The following is a 19076-nucleotide window of genomic DNA, read 5'->3' on the forward strand; positions in this document are numbered from 1 at the left end:
GCCCTTAATTCTCAATCTGCACATTCGGGGGTTGATCGGCCACCACCCGATCACCCGCTTCTGCATCTCGCCCATCACTATAAAAGCTGTACCCAGCTCGTGTGCATTGCCGCAGCTCTGGTATATGGTATGACCATCTCTATACGTACGTACCATCGTTCCTTTCCAGCATACCTCCTGCAGCGCTACGATGTCGAACTTGCGGCTTTTCACTTCTTTAGAAAGCACATGGGTACTTCCGAGGAAATTTAGAGACTGACAGTTCCATGTTCCTAATTTCCAATCGTTAGTCCGTTTTCGTCGCATGGGTCTTTGCCGATTGTTCCGATTAGAGTTATCATTATTACTTACGGAGTCCATTGCTTTGGTTTTTTTAGTGGCTCAGGCTTGCAAAGCCCGCAACCAACCCCACAGTATCGCCGGAGGGCCAACGTAGCTCGAAGGAGCCCTCTTCCCCTGTCAGCATACAGACAGCTGGTACCACGAGGAGGTAGGGGTAGGAGTTGCTAGGAAAGAGGCTGCGAACCACTGTGGGGCCTATTTTATGCCCAGTGCACAAGGCACCGATGGTACGCATTACCAAGCCGTTTACCAGCCAGACGTGGGGAACCATGGGTAATAAAAACAATCTTTAATTTCTGTAAGGTAGCAGGAAAGCAATAGTTTGTGTTCTTGATTTTGTTAAATTGTTTCCAAATGCACATCGAAATAACTCTGAAATCTTTTGAGGATTGAACGTATGCAATGTTACTACTTTGATAAATGTTACATTCAACGCGTGTAGCATGTATGTATGTTGCATATTGCATGTATACATGAAGAATCGAATGATTACAAGCATGGATACATGCCACTATCACTACAAAGAGACTTACGTGTTACGTAGTCCTGCGTCACCTATATATGCGGTCGTGTCTTGTACACAACCCCTCTGATTTTTTCTCGAAAGTACTGCCAATACTAGTGACAATGGTGCAAAAATATATTTTTTTCATTGACTCTAGAATTTACTACGATTTTTTAAACAATGCAAAATTGCAAGAATGTTAGATTTCTTTTCACCAAATCACGAATGTTGAGTTTTAAAAAATGCGTTTCGGCTGCACTATTTATCAAAATTTTCAGAATTTCTGGTATCATTGCACAACAGATTTTGACATATGTGTATCAGCGGATGAGTGAAAAGGGCAAAAACGAATGAAAAGCTAATGATTACCTTCATTATTGTTTTGGATGTTGCTTGCCACAAGAGTAAAGATTGTCGCCGCAATCGTTTTACTGTTTCCTTGTCTGTAGTGATCTGATTTGATTTACCAGTCCATTGTACGCACTGGAGAAACTCGCTGCATAACATTAACCGTTATGTGTTCGGCTGGGTACCCGGGTACCTTTTGAGACTTTATAGCCTCGAAAAACAAGGTTTACGACAACTAAGCCAGCTAAAACTCGTAGAATGCTCCTAACTAGTGGGAATAAACCATTTGTCATCAACAGATTGCCTGTAGCAGCAGGGGGGGTTGAAGGGGGAGCCTTCGAATTTTTTTACCCCATAAGTGTTCGGATGGGTACCCGGGTACCCACCGAAATGAAATGCTTCTAACTTTATCAATTCTTGACCAATTTTGGATCTTGAACCGTCAAAAGATTGGAAAATTTGTCTATTTTTAGAGCATGAGACTTACCAAGCCTGGGACCACGTCTGGTTTCCGTAAATCCGGATCTCCGGGACCATGTTCCGGATCCAAAACAAATGTGTACAATTGTCAATAAAACCACACAATATTGGTATCAAAATTCATGAAATCACTCCAGGAGTTGATGTTTATCCATTTTGAGTCCATTCAACTTATAGTCTTTGGAATGGCCACTCCGGAGCAGGTTCCTATGGGGCCTTACGGGACCGCTAACATATTTGGATAGAAAACCCTAGCAATATGTATATCAAAATTCACGAAATGACTCCAGGAGTTGAGTTTTATCCATTTTAAGTTCATTTGATAAGCTGTCCCTGGAATGGCCACTCCGGAGCAGGTTCCTGTGGGACTCTATGAGACCAGTAACATGTTTCGATGAAACCCTAGCAATATGTATATCAAAATTCGTGAAATCACTCCAGGAATTGAAATTTATCCTTTTTGAGTTCAGTTGATGACATGTCCTTGGAATGGCCATTCCGCGGCAGGTTCCCGTGGAGCCTTATGAAACCATTAACATGTTTGGATAGAAACCCCAGCAATATGTATGTCAAAATTCATGAAATCACGCCAGGAGTTCATTTTTATCCATTTTGAGTCCATCTGACAAGTTGTCCCCGGAGTGGCCATTCCGAGGACAACTCGTCAAATCGACTTAAATGAACAAAAATCAATTCCTGGAGGGATTTCATGAATTTTGACATACATATTGCTAGGGTTTCTACGTAAACATGTTAGTGGCCTCAGGGCCCCATGGGAATCTGCTACGAAGTGGCCATTCCGGGAACCACTCATCAAATGGACTCAAAGTGAATAAAAATCAACTCCTGGAGTGATTTCATGAAGTTTGACATGCATATTGCTGGGGGTTCTAACCAAACAATTTACTGGTCTCATAAGGCTCCACAGGAACCTGTTGCGGAATGGCCATTCCGAGGACATGTCATCAACTGAACTCAAAAAGGATAAATTTCAATTCCTGGAGTGATTTCACGAATTTTGATATACATATTGCTAGGGTTTCTATCCAAACATGTTACTGGTCTCATAGAGCCCCACAGGAAGCTCTGGAGTGGCCATTCCGGGGACAAATCATCAGATGGACTCAAAATGGATAAAACTCAACTCCTGGAGTGATTTCGTGAATTTTGATATACATATTGCTAGGGTTTTCTATTCAAATATGTTAGCGGTCCCGTAAGGCCCCACAGGAACCTGCTCCGAAGTGGCCATTCCAAAGACTATAAGTTGAATGGACTCAAAATGGATAAACATCAACTCCTGGAGTGATTTCATGAATTTTGATACCAATATTGTGTGGTTTTATTGACAATTGTACACATTTGTTTTGGATCCGGAACATGGTCCTGGAGATCCGGATTTACGGGAACCAGACGTGGTCCCAGGCTTGGTAAGTCTCATGCTCTAAAAATAGACAAATTTTCCAATCTTTTGACGGTTCAAGATCCAAAATCGGTCAAGAATTGATAAAGTTAGAAGCATTTCATTTCGGTAGGTACCCGGGTACCCATCCGAACACTTATGGGTGTTAAATTTCCCGTACACATAACGGTTAACCGTTATGTGTGCAAAAGGGTAACCGGGTACCTTTTCAGATTTAAAATAGTTATAACTCATTCAATTTAAAACATACGTCATTGAAATTTTGCGACATCGTAAAACTCGTTGATCTTAAGTAATTGAGGTTTTTTTTGGTGCATATCCATAAAGGGGATTAGCAATGAGAGGCACTTGAATTTTTTTATTACGTAGAAGGGCGACAAGGGTACCCAGTGGCATTTGATTCGTACATTTATCTAGTTTTGATTAGATAAAGCATTTGGCCATCAAATGACATGTAGTTCCCGGGAATCGGTAATTCCGGAGCAACGTCCGGTAAAACGTGGGACGCCGCTTATTTTGAAAGAATATCAGCTCTCAGCAAAGCTATTAGCTTTGAACTTGACATTGTGGACCCTTTTTTCATCTTATTATATAAATTGGTGACTTTAGATCGCATTGGCCATTTCAGAATTTGGTTCCTGTAGGGTTACAGATGGCCAGTTGGGTGCCTAATCCAATATTAGTATTGGTTTAGCGGATCTTTTAGATGTTTTGAACTGATATGGCCAGTTTAGTACTGATTAATAATTTAGGAACTGGTTCCAAATGTATAAAGGATGGTTCTACGTTTTGAACTGTTCTGATTATGCTAAGCATTATCTTGAATCCTGCGGTATCATCTGTGACCCCGTAGAAACCATTTTCGAAATAACCAATCAAAATACATCGAAATGTAAAAAATATCACCTACCGAACTAATTCCTAGAACTTTGATACACCTATTGCTAGGTTTTACCTCCAATCCTAGACTGGCCACCCATGATTCCACAGGAACCTACTCCGGAATGGCCAACTTGATTCATCTCATTATATGAAATAGTCCATTGTATGAATTTTTAGAGTTTTTATATCCGCATGACTGATTTTCCTGCAATACAATCAGTTCTCTACCTCACAGCGGACACTCTGTCGGAATTCCGGATTTTAGGGCCCCTTTGTCTTCTAATGACCCAATGGTCAAATGACACCTATTTCATCGAAATCGGTTTAAAATTGTTGATGTTATAACAATATCAATTTTGGGTACACGGAACACGGGTACCCTTGTCGCCCTGCTAAAGGTGTTTTTTTTTGTCGCACACATAACGGTTAAGTTCATAAAATGTATTCTCCACTTTTAGCTACAAAAGTCATAACATCGTTTCTAAAAGCAAATGTTATATAGTATGTTGTAGAAATTTCAAATTGAAATTGCGCGACAAGTCAAAATGACTGGTCTGGTATATCTAGAGCATCTAGAGAGACTATAGATTACAGAGGCGCCGCACTGTGGTACCGCCATAGGCCAATAATCGAAAAAAAAATGTTTTGTTTTACGGTTTCTAAACTTTTTCCGGATCTATTATAAACCCAAGAAGGCAAAAATAACATTTTCATCCAATATATTTGAGCGATAGTTCACATTTGAGTGTAAGATGTGATATAGTATTTGACATTTTCGATATAAGCTTGAAAAGCACGTGGTTTGGATTGTGTATATTGTCACTGTAAAGCAAATTCCAGCTGGTTTTCATCAAGGAACTTTGGAAAGCATCTATTTCTTACAAGTTGAGCTAGATATTCACTAGTATTTAATTCACTGTTGTGTGTGAGTGAAACAGAAGTTTTGTAATTACAGAAAATCTAAAACATTCAAATTGACTTTAGTTTTCAACTATGATTCTACCCGAATCTAATCATCAAATTACTATCTACTGATTCATTTAAGTCTTAGAAATGAATCTGTGAAGGATTTAGCTGCTAATATTTACTAATGAGTTTGGCGCCTTCGATTTAAGAATTGATAGTTGAGAGGCATGGTACGATGACTTTTATCAAATTTTGATTCATTTTACTATACAGCCTCTGTCCAGCAGAATTTGATAAAATAATCTAAGAAGAATTTCTAGAGCTAGTTATTGTGTACAATATTGCAGAACAAAGTTTTACTGCATCTTTTGTATTTACAGTGCTACAATGCCGCTGTGTTGCTAATCAAATATACGTTCACTGGTTACCAACGGGATAGGAGCCGTATAGCATCGTAAATACAAAAGATACAACAAAGTTTTGTGAAGAAAAATTGTAGATGATAACTAGCTCTATAAATGCCCTCAGTATAACTTTTTCGAATTCTGTTTGGCTGAAGCGGTACACTCAAATAATCAAAGTCGAGCCAAAGTGAGTGCGTCATGCTTGATAGTTGAGAAGAGGAATTGAGACAACTAATGATGGCAATACAGAGTATAATCAATATATATAGAATGCCAGTGTCGCTGGTGTTTCATGGATATTTTGGTGGCAAACATGTTGCTGGTTCGTGTCTTGGATACGGGAACTACATTGTCAAATTGCCCAATAGAAAATTTTCCTGCCGACGAAATACCCCAAAACGACCAAATCGGGTGATTTATCCTACGTGATTTACGGAAAAGTAGAAGGATTTTTTATTGGGTTGCCTTTTTAGTTTGACAATCAGATTCCCGTTTCGAATCGATCACTCATACATATGCGCATACAGTGTAAATACGTAATTTTCAAATGTGTGATGTTTACCACGAGCACTGCAGCGACACTGGCATTCTATATATATTGATTCAACTCAATACAGCGAACAAATTCTTCAAATACTCTAAGATTAGAAATAATTGGTTTAAAAGTGAAATTACTTGAACGTTGTAGAACTATTTTGTAGCGCTTGTCCTCTGGGTACGCAATCAATACGGTAAAATTTAAGGAATAAGCTATAAACTGCTCGAATGCTGGTAGATGAATACTCATAATATTATCTTCTTCTATCTATTAATAAATTGCTCATTTATAATCATTTGGTGATTTATCACGTACTCGTTTCAATTCCAAAATTGTCTAAAGAAACAGCGGAATCGAATAGTAAATATATTGAAAGTTTTCGCTTGACTCATACCCGTTAGATGCCACCACGGGTAGCTACTAAAACCTTTTGCAATGATTATTGCTAAGTTCATATTCATTCATTGCAAGTTTAAACTTATTCTTCAAATCCAACACACCAAAATTACCTCAAGAAATGTTGGAACTATTACATATTTAGATTGAAGTTTGTAAAATACTTGGATAAATAACATAGAAACATTTGCATTTTTAATACTATCATTATATTGCTTGCAATTTTTTGTTGTAGCAAAAATAAACATACAAAACTGATCAAAAATAAGTACAATAAGTATTTTGGAACTACCTTTAAGTCAAAACAAAGAAAAACGAAGAGAATGACAATAAAAACTACAAGGTATACAGCCCTAAGGGTTGTACGAAAGGGTGACGTAGGACTGTGTCATATAATACTCATTATATTGATAACATGTTTTAATCGATGAAGTATAACTATGTCTGATCATTAAATCAAAGACTAATGTAAACTGCATTTCTGGCATATGCATATTTGAGTATTTGTGAGTATCATTGTTTGAGTGTTTATTTGTAAAAGAAGAGCGAAATATTCTGATTTTATTCTTCATTGAATCAATGGTGGTTTTGAAAAAAACCGTTTGAAATTGTTTGGTGGCCCTGAAAAGAACTATGTTTGAGCTGATAGCACATCTTAAAAATCAGTACTATAATTACTGTTGCCAATAAATAGATGGATGTCGCTATTCGGTCCTTTAGACTCTAGGATGATGGTTGCCCGCTAATAGAGGAGTGATAGGAAATACCAAATCACTGTAAAGTAGAAATGAATTAGTTTTATCAAAAAATATAAGAAATAAGAAATATAAAAATACAATACTTATTTATTGCTTAAATTTAAGATAAGCAATTTATGAGTTGTTCGGGGACCGATTGTAGGAGTAAACTGTTAAAGAATGCCAGCAAAGGGATGAATCGATAGAAAATCGATTTCAATATAAGCGTCAACTATGTGGAACATAGCATTATGTGACTATGATTAACATTTGATGATTGCTAACAGATTTGATACTTACAAAAGATTAATTTAAAGTATTCAATGCCATCACAAATGGCCCCAAAATCGCGAGTTCAAAATCAGGCACCGTGGCTCGGTTATCAAGAAACAGTAAATCGTGATAAAATAAATTTAGCTGCCAATCGAAAAGGGTTCATCGGGAGCGATTGTTGGCAAGGCGAATGACCACTGTTGAAATATATGACTGAAATAAATAGTAGGATGTGAAACTTACAAAACTTTCTAAGTTTTAGTATTTGTTAACAGAACAAATCAATTCAATCAATCAATTCAATGTAAGTCGATACTGTTAAACCTTACTTACTCTAGGGCTGTGGTAGAAAACGATCGTCTCGGCTTTATCAATTTTAACTTGATAGCAACGTGAACTGAGGACGATGATACGAAAAGTACGACACGTACCTTTTCGTAGACAATACCGGAATATTCCTCGAAAAAGTAAGATCGATGCATGAACCTCCCAGGGTTGTTGCCTGTCTGGGATCAGTCACGAGATCAAATTTCATCCATTCCGTCATGAAATTTACCAAATCGCTATTCTCCTCTTTAGAGATATCCACATTGAAGTCACCTGTCACTATTGTTGGGGTTTCATAATTCGAGTAAAACAGATGTCGAGTTAAAAACAGTTGTATCAGTTTCAGTGACGTATTCGGTGAGATATAAACGGCGAATAAGATTGTTTTGCTTCCGTCAATAAACAATTCTGCAGCGCAGATATCTCCAAAATTTTCCGCGTCTAGAAGCATAGCGTCATGTACCTCACTCGCTTTTATAATTTCGTGTTGGGATGACATAGTTGCAAATTCACTTTTCACGAAAATGGCAACTCCACCAGCACGTTGGTTTTCTCGTTTAAAATGCGTGATACAGGTATACCCTGCAAAAATAGATAAAATAATGCGTAACAATTATTGAAAGAAATAGAATGAATATAACGAACCTTCCATTGCTAACGATGCGTTATTGTTTGCCCATGTTTCGCTGAACGCAAAGACATCTGCCAGTCTAAGAACGGGATCAGTTGATACATCTTCAGAATGAGCATTGAAGCTCTGAATATTTAGACTAACTAGCACGAAAGAATGGTTGCCGCTGGTTACGAATTCAATCAGTTCATCCCGAATTGTTACCAATCTGTGGTTCTCTAGTCGACTCATCTCTGTACGCAATTCTTTCATTTTGGGAGTATTACTGCCCTTCGCATGGTGAAATTTGAACGAGTTCGTTGAGTTTGTTAGGTACAAACCTTGCAATGAACTTACTCTCGACATCGCAACATATACTAACTGCTGCTCCTGACTTCTGTCGTAGTCGACAACGACTTCTGAGAATGTTCCACCTTGCGATTTATGTATGGTGAGTGCACAAGCACTAACGACGGGGAATTGAGCTCGTTTACATTTAATAGCGCTGCTAAGTTTGATATTGGCGGATCGCTTACTGATAGGTGTCCAGTCTTGTCTGAGTACACCGGGCTTCGAAAACACTATCGGCCTTGACTTGATTCGAAGTTGAGCGCCAACTGTGTCATTCTGAAACTTGAACCACAATCGACAGGCGGATTGCTCTTCAGTTTCTGCGAACTCAATGAACATAAGCTCGCCAATCGCACCATTTACAATGCCGTCTGCTACTTCCACGTTCGTAGTTATCATATACGACATTCCCACAACCAATCGTAACATGTACGGAAGGCATCCGGTTTCAGCGACGCTCATGCGATATAGTTTGGTGCGGGCACTCGTCAGCTGGGTAGCATCTCTATGTCCAGTTATTACATCCTCAGCAGTATGATCTAATCCTTGCCGAAGACTCAATGTTTTCTGATTGAATGCTTCTACATCGGTGTTCCTATGGAATAAGCGAATTGCGTTCGGTACATTTTCCTGGCACCATTCAGCTGTACGGAATCTCCCCTCAATGACTTTAGTCTCGTCATCCGATAATTGTTCGCCGTTTCCGATTTTTGTGAGTATGGATGAGAATTCAGTGTCACTCTGTCGCATAACTTGACGCAGTGGGAAGAATTTCAAAGACTGCCAGAGTGAAGCACCTCCTAAGGAATTGTTCACAGGTTTAAACGGGGCTCTAGCATTTACTGGCGGTAACTGACGAAAATCTCCACATAGTAAAATGTCTTTTCCGCCAAAAGCATCATCATAGTTGCCACTAATATTTTGCAGTCGCGTATGAACAGTGTTCAAAATGTTTGCACCAATCATGCTGATCTCATCGATTATAATTAGCTTAATATTGGCAAATGAATTGCGATACAATTGGAGCATCTCGAAACCTAGCTTTCCATGATGCCGCCGATCCATTGTTATATGGAAAGCGGAATGCACCGTCGTACCACCAATAGCTACCGCTGCCTTTCCGGTAGATGCGCAAGCAACATAGGCGTTGTTTAGAGAGTTATGAGCTTGACTGAAGCGGTTATATGTCTCCATCACAATACGAAGCGTGAAAGTTTTGCCGCACCCGGCCGGCCCGGTGAAAAACAATTGCAGCGGTTTTCTGGTTTCATCGAAACAATGGAGGCTGTCGATAACGTGAAGAATCAGAGCGCGCTGTTCCGGATTTGTCTTCCGCATTAAACTGCAATATTCTTGACTGGTCATTACCGAGGTGCGTTGTTTAATGACCGCCGATAAGGCGTTAGTGGGTAGCAGTACAATATCATCGTCATTTGGTTCCATTGCAATGGTTCTCGTGCACTCAGCACGCTTAACATTAGCATCCGTTTCCTGTACACCTGATTCATCCTCAATACACAACCGCAAATACTCGTCAACGATATGTTCAAGATTGAGCTCACAATCATATTGCTTGCGCTTCGCTAGAATTGCTGCTTCGTTTTGGTCGTAGAGTTGAAGAAACTTGTTATTGTCGAGAACATCGCACATTTCATTCCGAAATGGTATAAACAACACCACCATCTCTCGCTTATACTCAAAGAGCTTTGCCATCTCGTAGCCACACCACTGCAGTATACGGGAAAAACGGCGGATCTTATATGAATTAGTACCATTTCGTTCTTTTGTGTAATTTGCTGCAAAATCGGCTAGACATACATCATCTAGACCGAGCCGCGCTTCATACTTTTGCACGATATTTAATGTCCAGACATCAGTTGAACTGTCGTCGATTCCCTCTTCATCCATTCGTGCATTTCGCTTTCTTGATTTCGTACGCTCATGCGGCCACATCGTTGGTATGAATTGTATCGCTCGACTTGCTTCTGACATCGGTTGACGTAAAAGATACCATGCCGCCTCCTGGGCCGACATCTCCACGGAGTTGAGCATTTTGATGCTCAGTTTCTTCAGAAGTTCAGTATAGTCTTGATCAGGAAATTGTTCTTGTAGTGCGATAAGATCTCGTTGAAGGCAACTTATTCCTCGATTGGTTTTGTTCACATATTCGACAACATACGCAGCACACGAATATTCATCCAATATAAACTGCAAGTCCATATTCGAGAGCAGATTTCGAGCTATCCACGGATTAAACGAGTTTGTCCAAAGTTCAGACATGGATCGTTTGAGCAAAACAGTGGGACGGCGAATGGTTGCACGGATAACATCGAGGTATTTATCCATTGTACAATTACATTCAAGAAGAAACGATTCCAGTGTGTCGAATGCATTTGTATCTAGTACTTCGCGCATTTTCTTGGCCTTTCTAACCAACTGATCGCGGCGGCTATCATCCGAAGCAATAGGAACGAGTATCCTGGTTTGGTCCATGGGCCAATAAGGAATGTTGAACCGACAGCGGTTTTCATTCTTCTTATAGCAAGTGAATGTATGTTTATGAACCTAGAATAAACAAATTGAATATGCCGAAGTACAACACATGGACAGTAGATTTACCTGATAACCATAGGTATCCGGTAAATCCTCGGCCTTGACGGAACAGAGTTCATCAATCAACCGCACGGTATCGGTCATATTCTCTCCGACTGCTTCACGTGGGTCATTTTTCAACCATAGCAAGATATGCGCGTGTGGACTACCCCGATGTTGGAATTCGATCCGCTTGAAATAATCAACTACTTGATATTTTCCAAATATGTTGTACTTTGGCGACGTTAACAGAATCATAATCGTGTCCACAAGCTTATTGAAGTATGCGCAGCACGTAACCGGATCATTGTTGACCAATGTTGCTCTCTGTAAGGCAGTCAATTCCTGCATTGGATTTGTTAACTCGGTGTTATTTTCTCTTTCGGATAACCGGTATAGAGTTTTGAGCAGGTGAGGCCACTTTGTTTCGTTCGCACTAAGTGTTAGGAACATCGTAGGCTTACCAAGTTGGCGCATCATGGCAAAAAGATCCCTTTTCCTTTGCTGCCAGTACTGGACTGAGTTCGGAATGGTTTTCAGGAACGATAGATTCCGGTTAATGCATTGCTCCATAAATTCCCTATTCTGAAGATCGCCGCGAGTAACATTCGCGGTGCCCATACACTTAAAGGTGCATTGCAATCCTTCCGAAACTCGTAAACGAAGAACTTTCATCGCCATGTATAATACGTGCTGTGGCTTTGCTCCTCGTCTATCACAACGACGAGTTTCGCTAGAAGCAATCATAAAGTACGTCACGCGTACGCCTGGTCTAAATTCACGCGGACAGCCGAAATAAATGGCAGGATATGACAGCTCTTCGCCATGCTCATCATAGATTATAGACAAGGGGATCTTGTTTTGAGCGGGGGCGATTTCTAGGCATTTGTCTTCATTCCATAAAAGCGTTTCTTGTTGACCCAGTAGCAACTCTGTTTCATTATCGAAATCAATGGTTTCCAATGCAATCCGATCATCCGGAGCACTGTTATCTAGATCTTCTATTCTATTACCGTCCATAACGATACCGTATCTGCGGTACAATGGCGTTTTAACTAAATACGTAAGCCAAGCTTTAACTACCGATTTCTTAACGAATCCGGACAGGTAGGAAGACTTGTGTATCACATGTTTTTTGATGAATACATTAAACGCTTGATCGTCGTCAAGTTGACGAGGAAGGGAGCGCAACATCTCACCTACATCTACGGGGCAATTGATTACTTGACCAACAATCGAGTAACTACCTGTGATTAAAGATTGTGTAGACGAATAATAATGAAACTATTAAAGCATTGCAGCTTACCTGCAGCAAAGCGCAAACGACGTATTTGCATGAAAGGTAAGCGAGGTGACACTAACCTTTCTGCAATAGGATCGAGCGGCGGTAAACCCGTCGGTACTTGCGGATAGGCAAACCCATTAGTTTTAGATAATGTTGGAATTTTTCGTTGTTTCAGATTGCTGCGACAAGTTTGGCATACTTGAAATCCATTAACTGATTCAAACGATCCACTCTCTTGCAATACTGTTGCAAAATCTTGTGTTATAGGTTTCAAATCGTTAACAAACCATAATCTGTCACAGACACTGCATACAGCACCGAACTCATTTTGTATGAAACGTTTAGCAAATTCCTGGTCAGCACGTTCAAAATTCGATGTAGAAACTTGTCGAATTCATCAAACGCCATCAAGTAAATGAATAATTAGAATACATGTCAAATCAAAATATTGATACGAAGTAGACTGTGACGATTGAATATACAGGAATATGTCAAAGTCAGCGCATTTAATAATACTATTACTAGTTTGTTACAGATGAATCAGTGTACTGAGTCTAAAATGTTAAAGGTTATTTAAATTCTTTAACCTTTAGGTTATTTATATCCAATTCTGTGGTTGCGTGGGATATGGAATGCAAATTATGGTAATTTTCATTAGGCGTTTGATATTTTACATTGGGGCAACGCGATGCTGAGAGATTCCCGAAGGTATATAATACTGACAATGATTTAGCATGTACTGAGCGAACCGAAAACAAAAATACCGCTTTTAGATGATCATGTTACCCAATTTACATTTGAATCAATTTCATCCCTTTCTTTAAAGCACTCAACCGTTTCAAACTTAGTATAATGTGATATAAGATATCTTCACAAATAATAAATAGTAAGAATGAAATTGCCATTGATACTAAATAATATGCCAAACTAGATAATCTGTCTTACACAATTATTAATAACTGCTTGATAGAAGCTCAGCCAGGTATATCTGGGACTGGACAATAAAATCGGTGCATTTCTTGAGTCATGAGGATACAAGCAGTTCACTTCCCTACTATTCCCTAGCAATTTAGCAGTAAATAGAGTAAATAGAGCAGAGATAGTTTGAACATTGTTTCACGATCCACTATGTAATTTAAGTATTCACCAGATTTTCACAACTAATTTAAGTTGAAATTTTAGATTCAATTTTAGATTCACGAATAAACAAACATTTGTTGCCATCAATGCACTGAGTTGTAGTGTATTTTTGTAATTTCGCTACGAAATTTATTATGAACTTCTTTCTAAACAGCTCAAATAGCATGCGATAATTTTCTATAAATATGTTTACCTGTCATTTCATGTGACGGAATTATAACGGTATGCGATGGATTGATATCTGCGGGCGATGCCTCTTCGTGCGAAAAACTTGCAACTTCACCTGCCGAACTAGAAGCACTCTCACGCTTTCGTTTGCGTGATAATCTAGTACGCTCTGCTCCTGTTAAGGATATCCTTGGTTCAATTACTACACCAGCCACTTGTTCACGAATACGTTTACGGTGGTTACGTAAATATAACGCCTGCAACCATTTAGACATAGCGAATTCTTTAATAAATCACTACTGTATTTCACAAAGGTTGAAATAGCAATGAATGGCCAGCCCACAGATCATTGTAATAAATATGTTATGCGTAGTTTGATATTTGAACCAACTTCCTTCAAATAGTTTCTGGCCGTTGGTTACAAATAATAATCAAAACCATTTTGCACATTTGAGATAAATTCTGATTATGCTTCATTTAATTAGTTTGCGGCCCTTAAAAGGGCCATTGGTTACAAGTAACATCAACCTCTTCAGTGCAGTCAACAATCGGTGTTGCCACCAATAACCGGTCTTGCCGCTAAATGCCGTTGCTTTCGCCACCAATAGCTGTCGATGGTAAATGCTGACCGTCCGTCAGTGCGATTGTGCGATGAATGAACAGACGGCGAACCAAGAGTACCATTTTATAGTCACTGGCACTGCCGCTGCTGCTTGTAAGCTAGTGAGGTGGTGGGGGAAACCAGATCAATTGCTGCTGCTGCTCGAATGATTATCCGACGCTGAATGAGCAAGCATTTTCCATGGAACGTTGAAACGTTAACCATTTAGAAAAGTGAAGAAAATTCTTTTGATTCTTCAATTACTCTAGTTCTTATAAGAACTGTTTAAGACCACAACGGCCTACTGCTGAATTTGCTGCTGCCCGTCAGTCGATTTGCTTCCATTTGCTGTTGGTTTGCGAAAATAACCGCCAAAATGCTATTGGGTGCCTCGAATTGTCATCGAAAATGACATTAGATGCCGCAAAGGTCCTTGGATTTGCCTCCAATAGCCGCCAAAAATGCTATCGTTACCTCCCGATTGCTATCGTTGTTGGCTCCGATCGCTGGTGTTTGCCGCCAAATGCCGTTGCTTTCGCCACCAACAGCTGTCGATGGTAAATGCTGACCGTCCGTCAGTGCGATTGTGCGATGAATGTGCAGACGGCGAACCAAGAATACCATTTTATAGTCACTGGCACTGCCGCTGCTGCTTGTAAGCTAGTGAGGTGGTGGGGGAAACCAGATCAATTGCTGCTGCTGCTCGAATGATTATCCGACGCTGAATGAGCAAGCATTTTCCATGGAACGTTGAAACGTTAACCATTTAGAAAAGTGAAGAAAATTCTTTTGATTCTTCAATTACTCTAGTTCTTATAAGAACTGTTTAAGACCACAACGGCCTACTGCTGAATTTGCTGCTGCCCGTCAGTCGATTTGCTTCCATTTGCTGTTGGTTTGCGAAAATAACCGCCAAAATGCTATTGGGTGCCTCGAATTGTCATCGAAAATGACATTAGATGCCGCAAAGGTCCTTGGATTTGCCTCCAATAGCCGCCAAAAATGCTATCGTTACCTCCCGATTGCTATCGTTGTTGGCTCCGATCGCTGGTGTTTGCCGCCAAATGCCGTTGCTTTCGCCACCAACAGCTGTCGATGGTAAATGCTGACCGTCCGTCAGTGCGATTGTGCGATGAATGTGCAGACGGCGAACCAAGAATACCATTTTATAGTCACTGGCACTGCCGCTGCTGCTTGTAAGCTAGTGAGGTGGTGGGGGAAACCAGATCAATTGCTGCTGCTGCTCGAATGATTATCCGACGCTGAATGAGCAAGCATTTTCCATGGAACGTTGAAACGTTAACCATTTAGAAAAGTGAAGAAAATTCTTTTGATTCTTCAATTACTCTAGTTCTTATAAGAACTGTTTAAGACCACAACGGCCTACTGCTGAATTTGCTGCTGCCCGTCAGTCGATTTGCTTCCATTTGCTGTTGGTTTGCGAAAATAACCGCCAAAATGCTATTGGGTGCCTCGAATTGTCATCGAAAATGACATTAGATGCCGCAAAGGTCCTTGGATTTGCCTCCAATAGCCGCCAAAAATGCTATCGTTACCTCCCGATTGCTATCGTTGTTGGCTCCGATCGCTGGTGTTTGCCGCCAAATGCCGTTGCTTTCGCCACCAACAGCTGTCGATGGTAAATGCTGACCGTCCGTCAGTGCGATTGTGCGATGAATGTGCAGACGGCGAACCAAGAGTACCATTTTATAGTCACTGGCACTGCCGCTGCTGCTTGTAAGCTAGTGTAGGTGGTGGGGGAAACCATATCGGCTGCTGCTGCTTAAATGATTGTCCGACACTGATTGAGCAAGCTATCGAACAATTTCGCATGTCTGCGATGGGGATAATGCAAAATGTAATGTTAAGTGCATCGTGTGGGATTCACGTTGGCCATTGCCCTCTGATTTTGCTTGTCTTTGGGACCGGTGTTGCCGTCAATAGCCATCGATGTTGCCGATTGGATTGGAAAAGGGGTGTGGCTTACAAAGTGGTCTCAAGGTTATCATTTGGATCCAAATCCTTTGGTGTATCTAATTGTCGTCCGTGCCTGTGAAGCTAGGCGATAACAAGGGAAATGTATGGAAAAATTCGACCTTGAATCTTTACACACATTTTCACTATTTAGCGTATAAAAAATTATTATTAGTATGTTACTATAAAATTGCTGGACATTTTATCTATCCAACGACATATTAACTGTTATGTTTCGTTCAGTAGTATAGTAGCTATTAGCGTTTGAAATATTTCATTCAAACGTTACACTTCTATTTCTCGTTTTTACAAAGTGCTACCCAGTCCCAGTATAGTAAACAAAGACGTAGTCCTACGTCAAAAGTGTCTAGTAACAGTGCTCCTGCGTTAAAAGTATCCAAATTGAAATAATTGTAACGAAATCGTAGACATACAACTTTGACGTGTGTTTTGGTTAAAAGAGACTTATTTTCGTCTATTTTGATGATGCTGGATTGCATTGTCATGAAAAGTCCATTTATGACCGCCCATCCTAACAAATGGAACCACTGTGCGCCGAGACACTCAAAAACCGCTAAATTTTGAACGAAAGCGGAGAATTACCTTAATTTGTGATGGTACTCTCCGTTTTGTTTCAAAATTTTGCGGATTTTGAGTGTCTCGGCGCCTCTGTAATTTATAGTCTCTGTAGGTATATCTTATTAATAGCACCTCAAATCTTACTGCAACATCAAATTTTACTATTTACATGTATGTATAAGTATTTTGATGACATCAAAAAATTGTTATGTTAAAATGGCTTGACTGTGCTGCAGGTTGAAGAATTAAAAATTTTGCAAGTCGATTATTTTTTACATGTTTTTATTCATTTTCATGGAAGTTGAAGTTGTTTGGAAAATGTTTTGTACCGGACTGCATTATACCGAGTTGACGGTCAAATAAAAATTTTCATCACTACGGATCCCTCCTGTTTGGCTATTGTGACTATGTAAAGAATTGCAAGCAACTAACTGACGCAAAACAGCAAATGAAACATTTTCAATTATTCTCGGATAAGAGAGTCGCTGATTTTCTTCGCTTTGGAATTGCTGAGTCATGTAAAATACACAAATATCCCTTCAGCCCTGTTTGCGAGCAAGACACCAGTTCCGAACAAATTCTTGCAGTATATGGATGCAATCAGGCAAAAGAAAAGGGTGGCCGCTCACTTTTCTATAACGTTTCACTTTCAGAACATCTAATTGGACTAGATTTAATGTTCAAAGGTTGTTCACGCTCGAACTGATTTGCCGGCCACCGAAGGTCTTTCTTCGCCAATAAATTGGCACCGGGAACACGCGATAGCAGCCGGGGAAAACAAACGCACTAAGCACAAAGGCCCAAAGATTTCAGCACTCAAATTGACTGTATTAACACCGAATTCACTAAGTTCTAATGAACTTTAAGCCGTACCGACACGGCTTTCTTTTTATCGCATAGAATGGACACCGAACGAACCGTACGCTATCAGAATTATATTTCGACTGCCCGTTACAATAATCTGTGCAGCAGATGCTGATATCAAATGGTATCGATCAGTGGCGATCGGCTATGATCGGGTTCATCGATTCTCTCTCTAATTTTTATAACAGAACGCATAGTGCGATTCGTAACGAACTGACCATGGCAAGTAATTTACATGATAGAGTGGATCTAAATCTAAGTTAATTATTTATAATTTTGTTTTATTTGAATTTGTCTTCAACATTCCGGCCACCTTGAAATACGCAGGTGTTTCAATAAATCCGGAACATAATTCTCATGTACTGCTGGTTTGGGTGTTTCTCCAGCAGATATCTTGATGACAAATGGACAGTCAAATTTCGCTGAAGTGGATTCTTGTCAGCATTTCAGCTTCCTCGCCAGCACCGAGAAGAAAGAAAAGACCAGGTAGATCGAACGATTTGGATTACGAGATTGGAATTGCAATTACCTGCGCAATGCGCAGGTGCGCATCGAGCAAGTTCTCCCGGTCCGGGTTGCTCTACCTGGATGATGGTGCTTCAGTTACTTGGAGAACTTCTCGGCGATGTAGGTAGTAAAGCAATCTTGGCCACGGGGCGTACTATTTCCTTGGCTGCAGCGGTTCGCAGCGTGACCACACGGACGACACCATCTTTTCCCGGATGGCACTTGACGATCCTGCCCAGCGGCCAGCTGGCAGGTGGAACGTTGTCTTCCTTGATAACAACAACGCGGTCGACTTCGATGGCAACCGGTGGATTACAGCCTTTCTTTGTTCGGGATTGTAGTTGCTGCAGATACTCTGGATACCAGCGGGACCAGATAGTTTGTAGTTGTTTCTGTGTCAACTCCCAGTGGTTCAGACGGTTGTTGGGAGTCTCCTTGAGGTCGACTTCTGGGACAGCTTGGAGACTGCTCCCGACGAGAAAATGTCCCGGTGTCAGGACCTTGAGGTCAGACGGATCGTCTGGCAATGGAGTCAGTGGACGCGAATTGAGGCACATCTCTATCTGCGCCAGCAGTGTGAGCATGTCCTCATATGCAACGTGTACGTAGCCAATAGTCTTTAGTAGATGTGTTTTTGCGGATTTGTCTGCGGCCTCTCATAGGCCGCCGAAATGTGGTGCTCGGGGTGGGATAAACTTCCACAGAATCCCGTTCTCGGAACACCAGTTGAAGATTTGATTTCGATCTGCTTCTTGGACCTTCAGCATGCGGTAAATATCATGGAGAGCATTCGATGCACCTTTGAACGCGGTTGCGTTGTCTGAATGTAGTTCCACTACATTTC

The 19076-nt window shown here is 40.4% G+C and overlaps 1 protein-coding gene across 1 annotated transcript; it reads right to left on the reverse strand.

The window, feature by feature from the left end:
• Positions 1-6110: 6110 nt before the first annotated feature.
• Positions 6111-18816, reverse strand: LOC128735860 (uncharacterized). Its single transcript, XM_053830345.1, has 6 exons — positions 18333-18816; positions 11142-12361; positions 8529-11087; positions 8207-8462; positions 7791-8143; positions 6111-6164 (listed from the first exon to the last, which is right to left on the reverse strand). Exons 1-6 carry the CDS (start codon positions 18814-18816, stop codon positions 6111-6113), a joined length of 4926 nt encoding a protein of 1641 aa, XP_053686320.1.
• Between the last annotated feature and the right edge of the window lie 260 nt (positions 18817-19076).

This window comes from Sabethes cyaneus, chromosome 2, assembly GCF_943734655.1.
Source record: "Sabethes cyaneus chromosome 2, idSabCyanKW18_F2, whole genome shotgun sequence".
Classification (NCBI taxonomy): Eukaryota; Metazoa; Arthropoda; class Insecta; order Diptera; family Culicidae; genus Sabethes; species Sabethes cyaneus.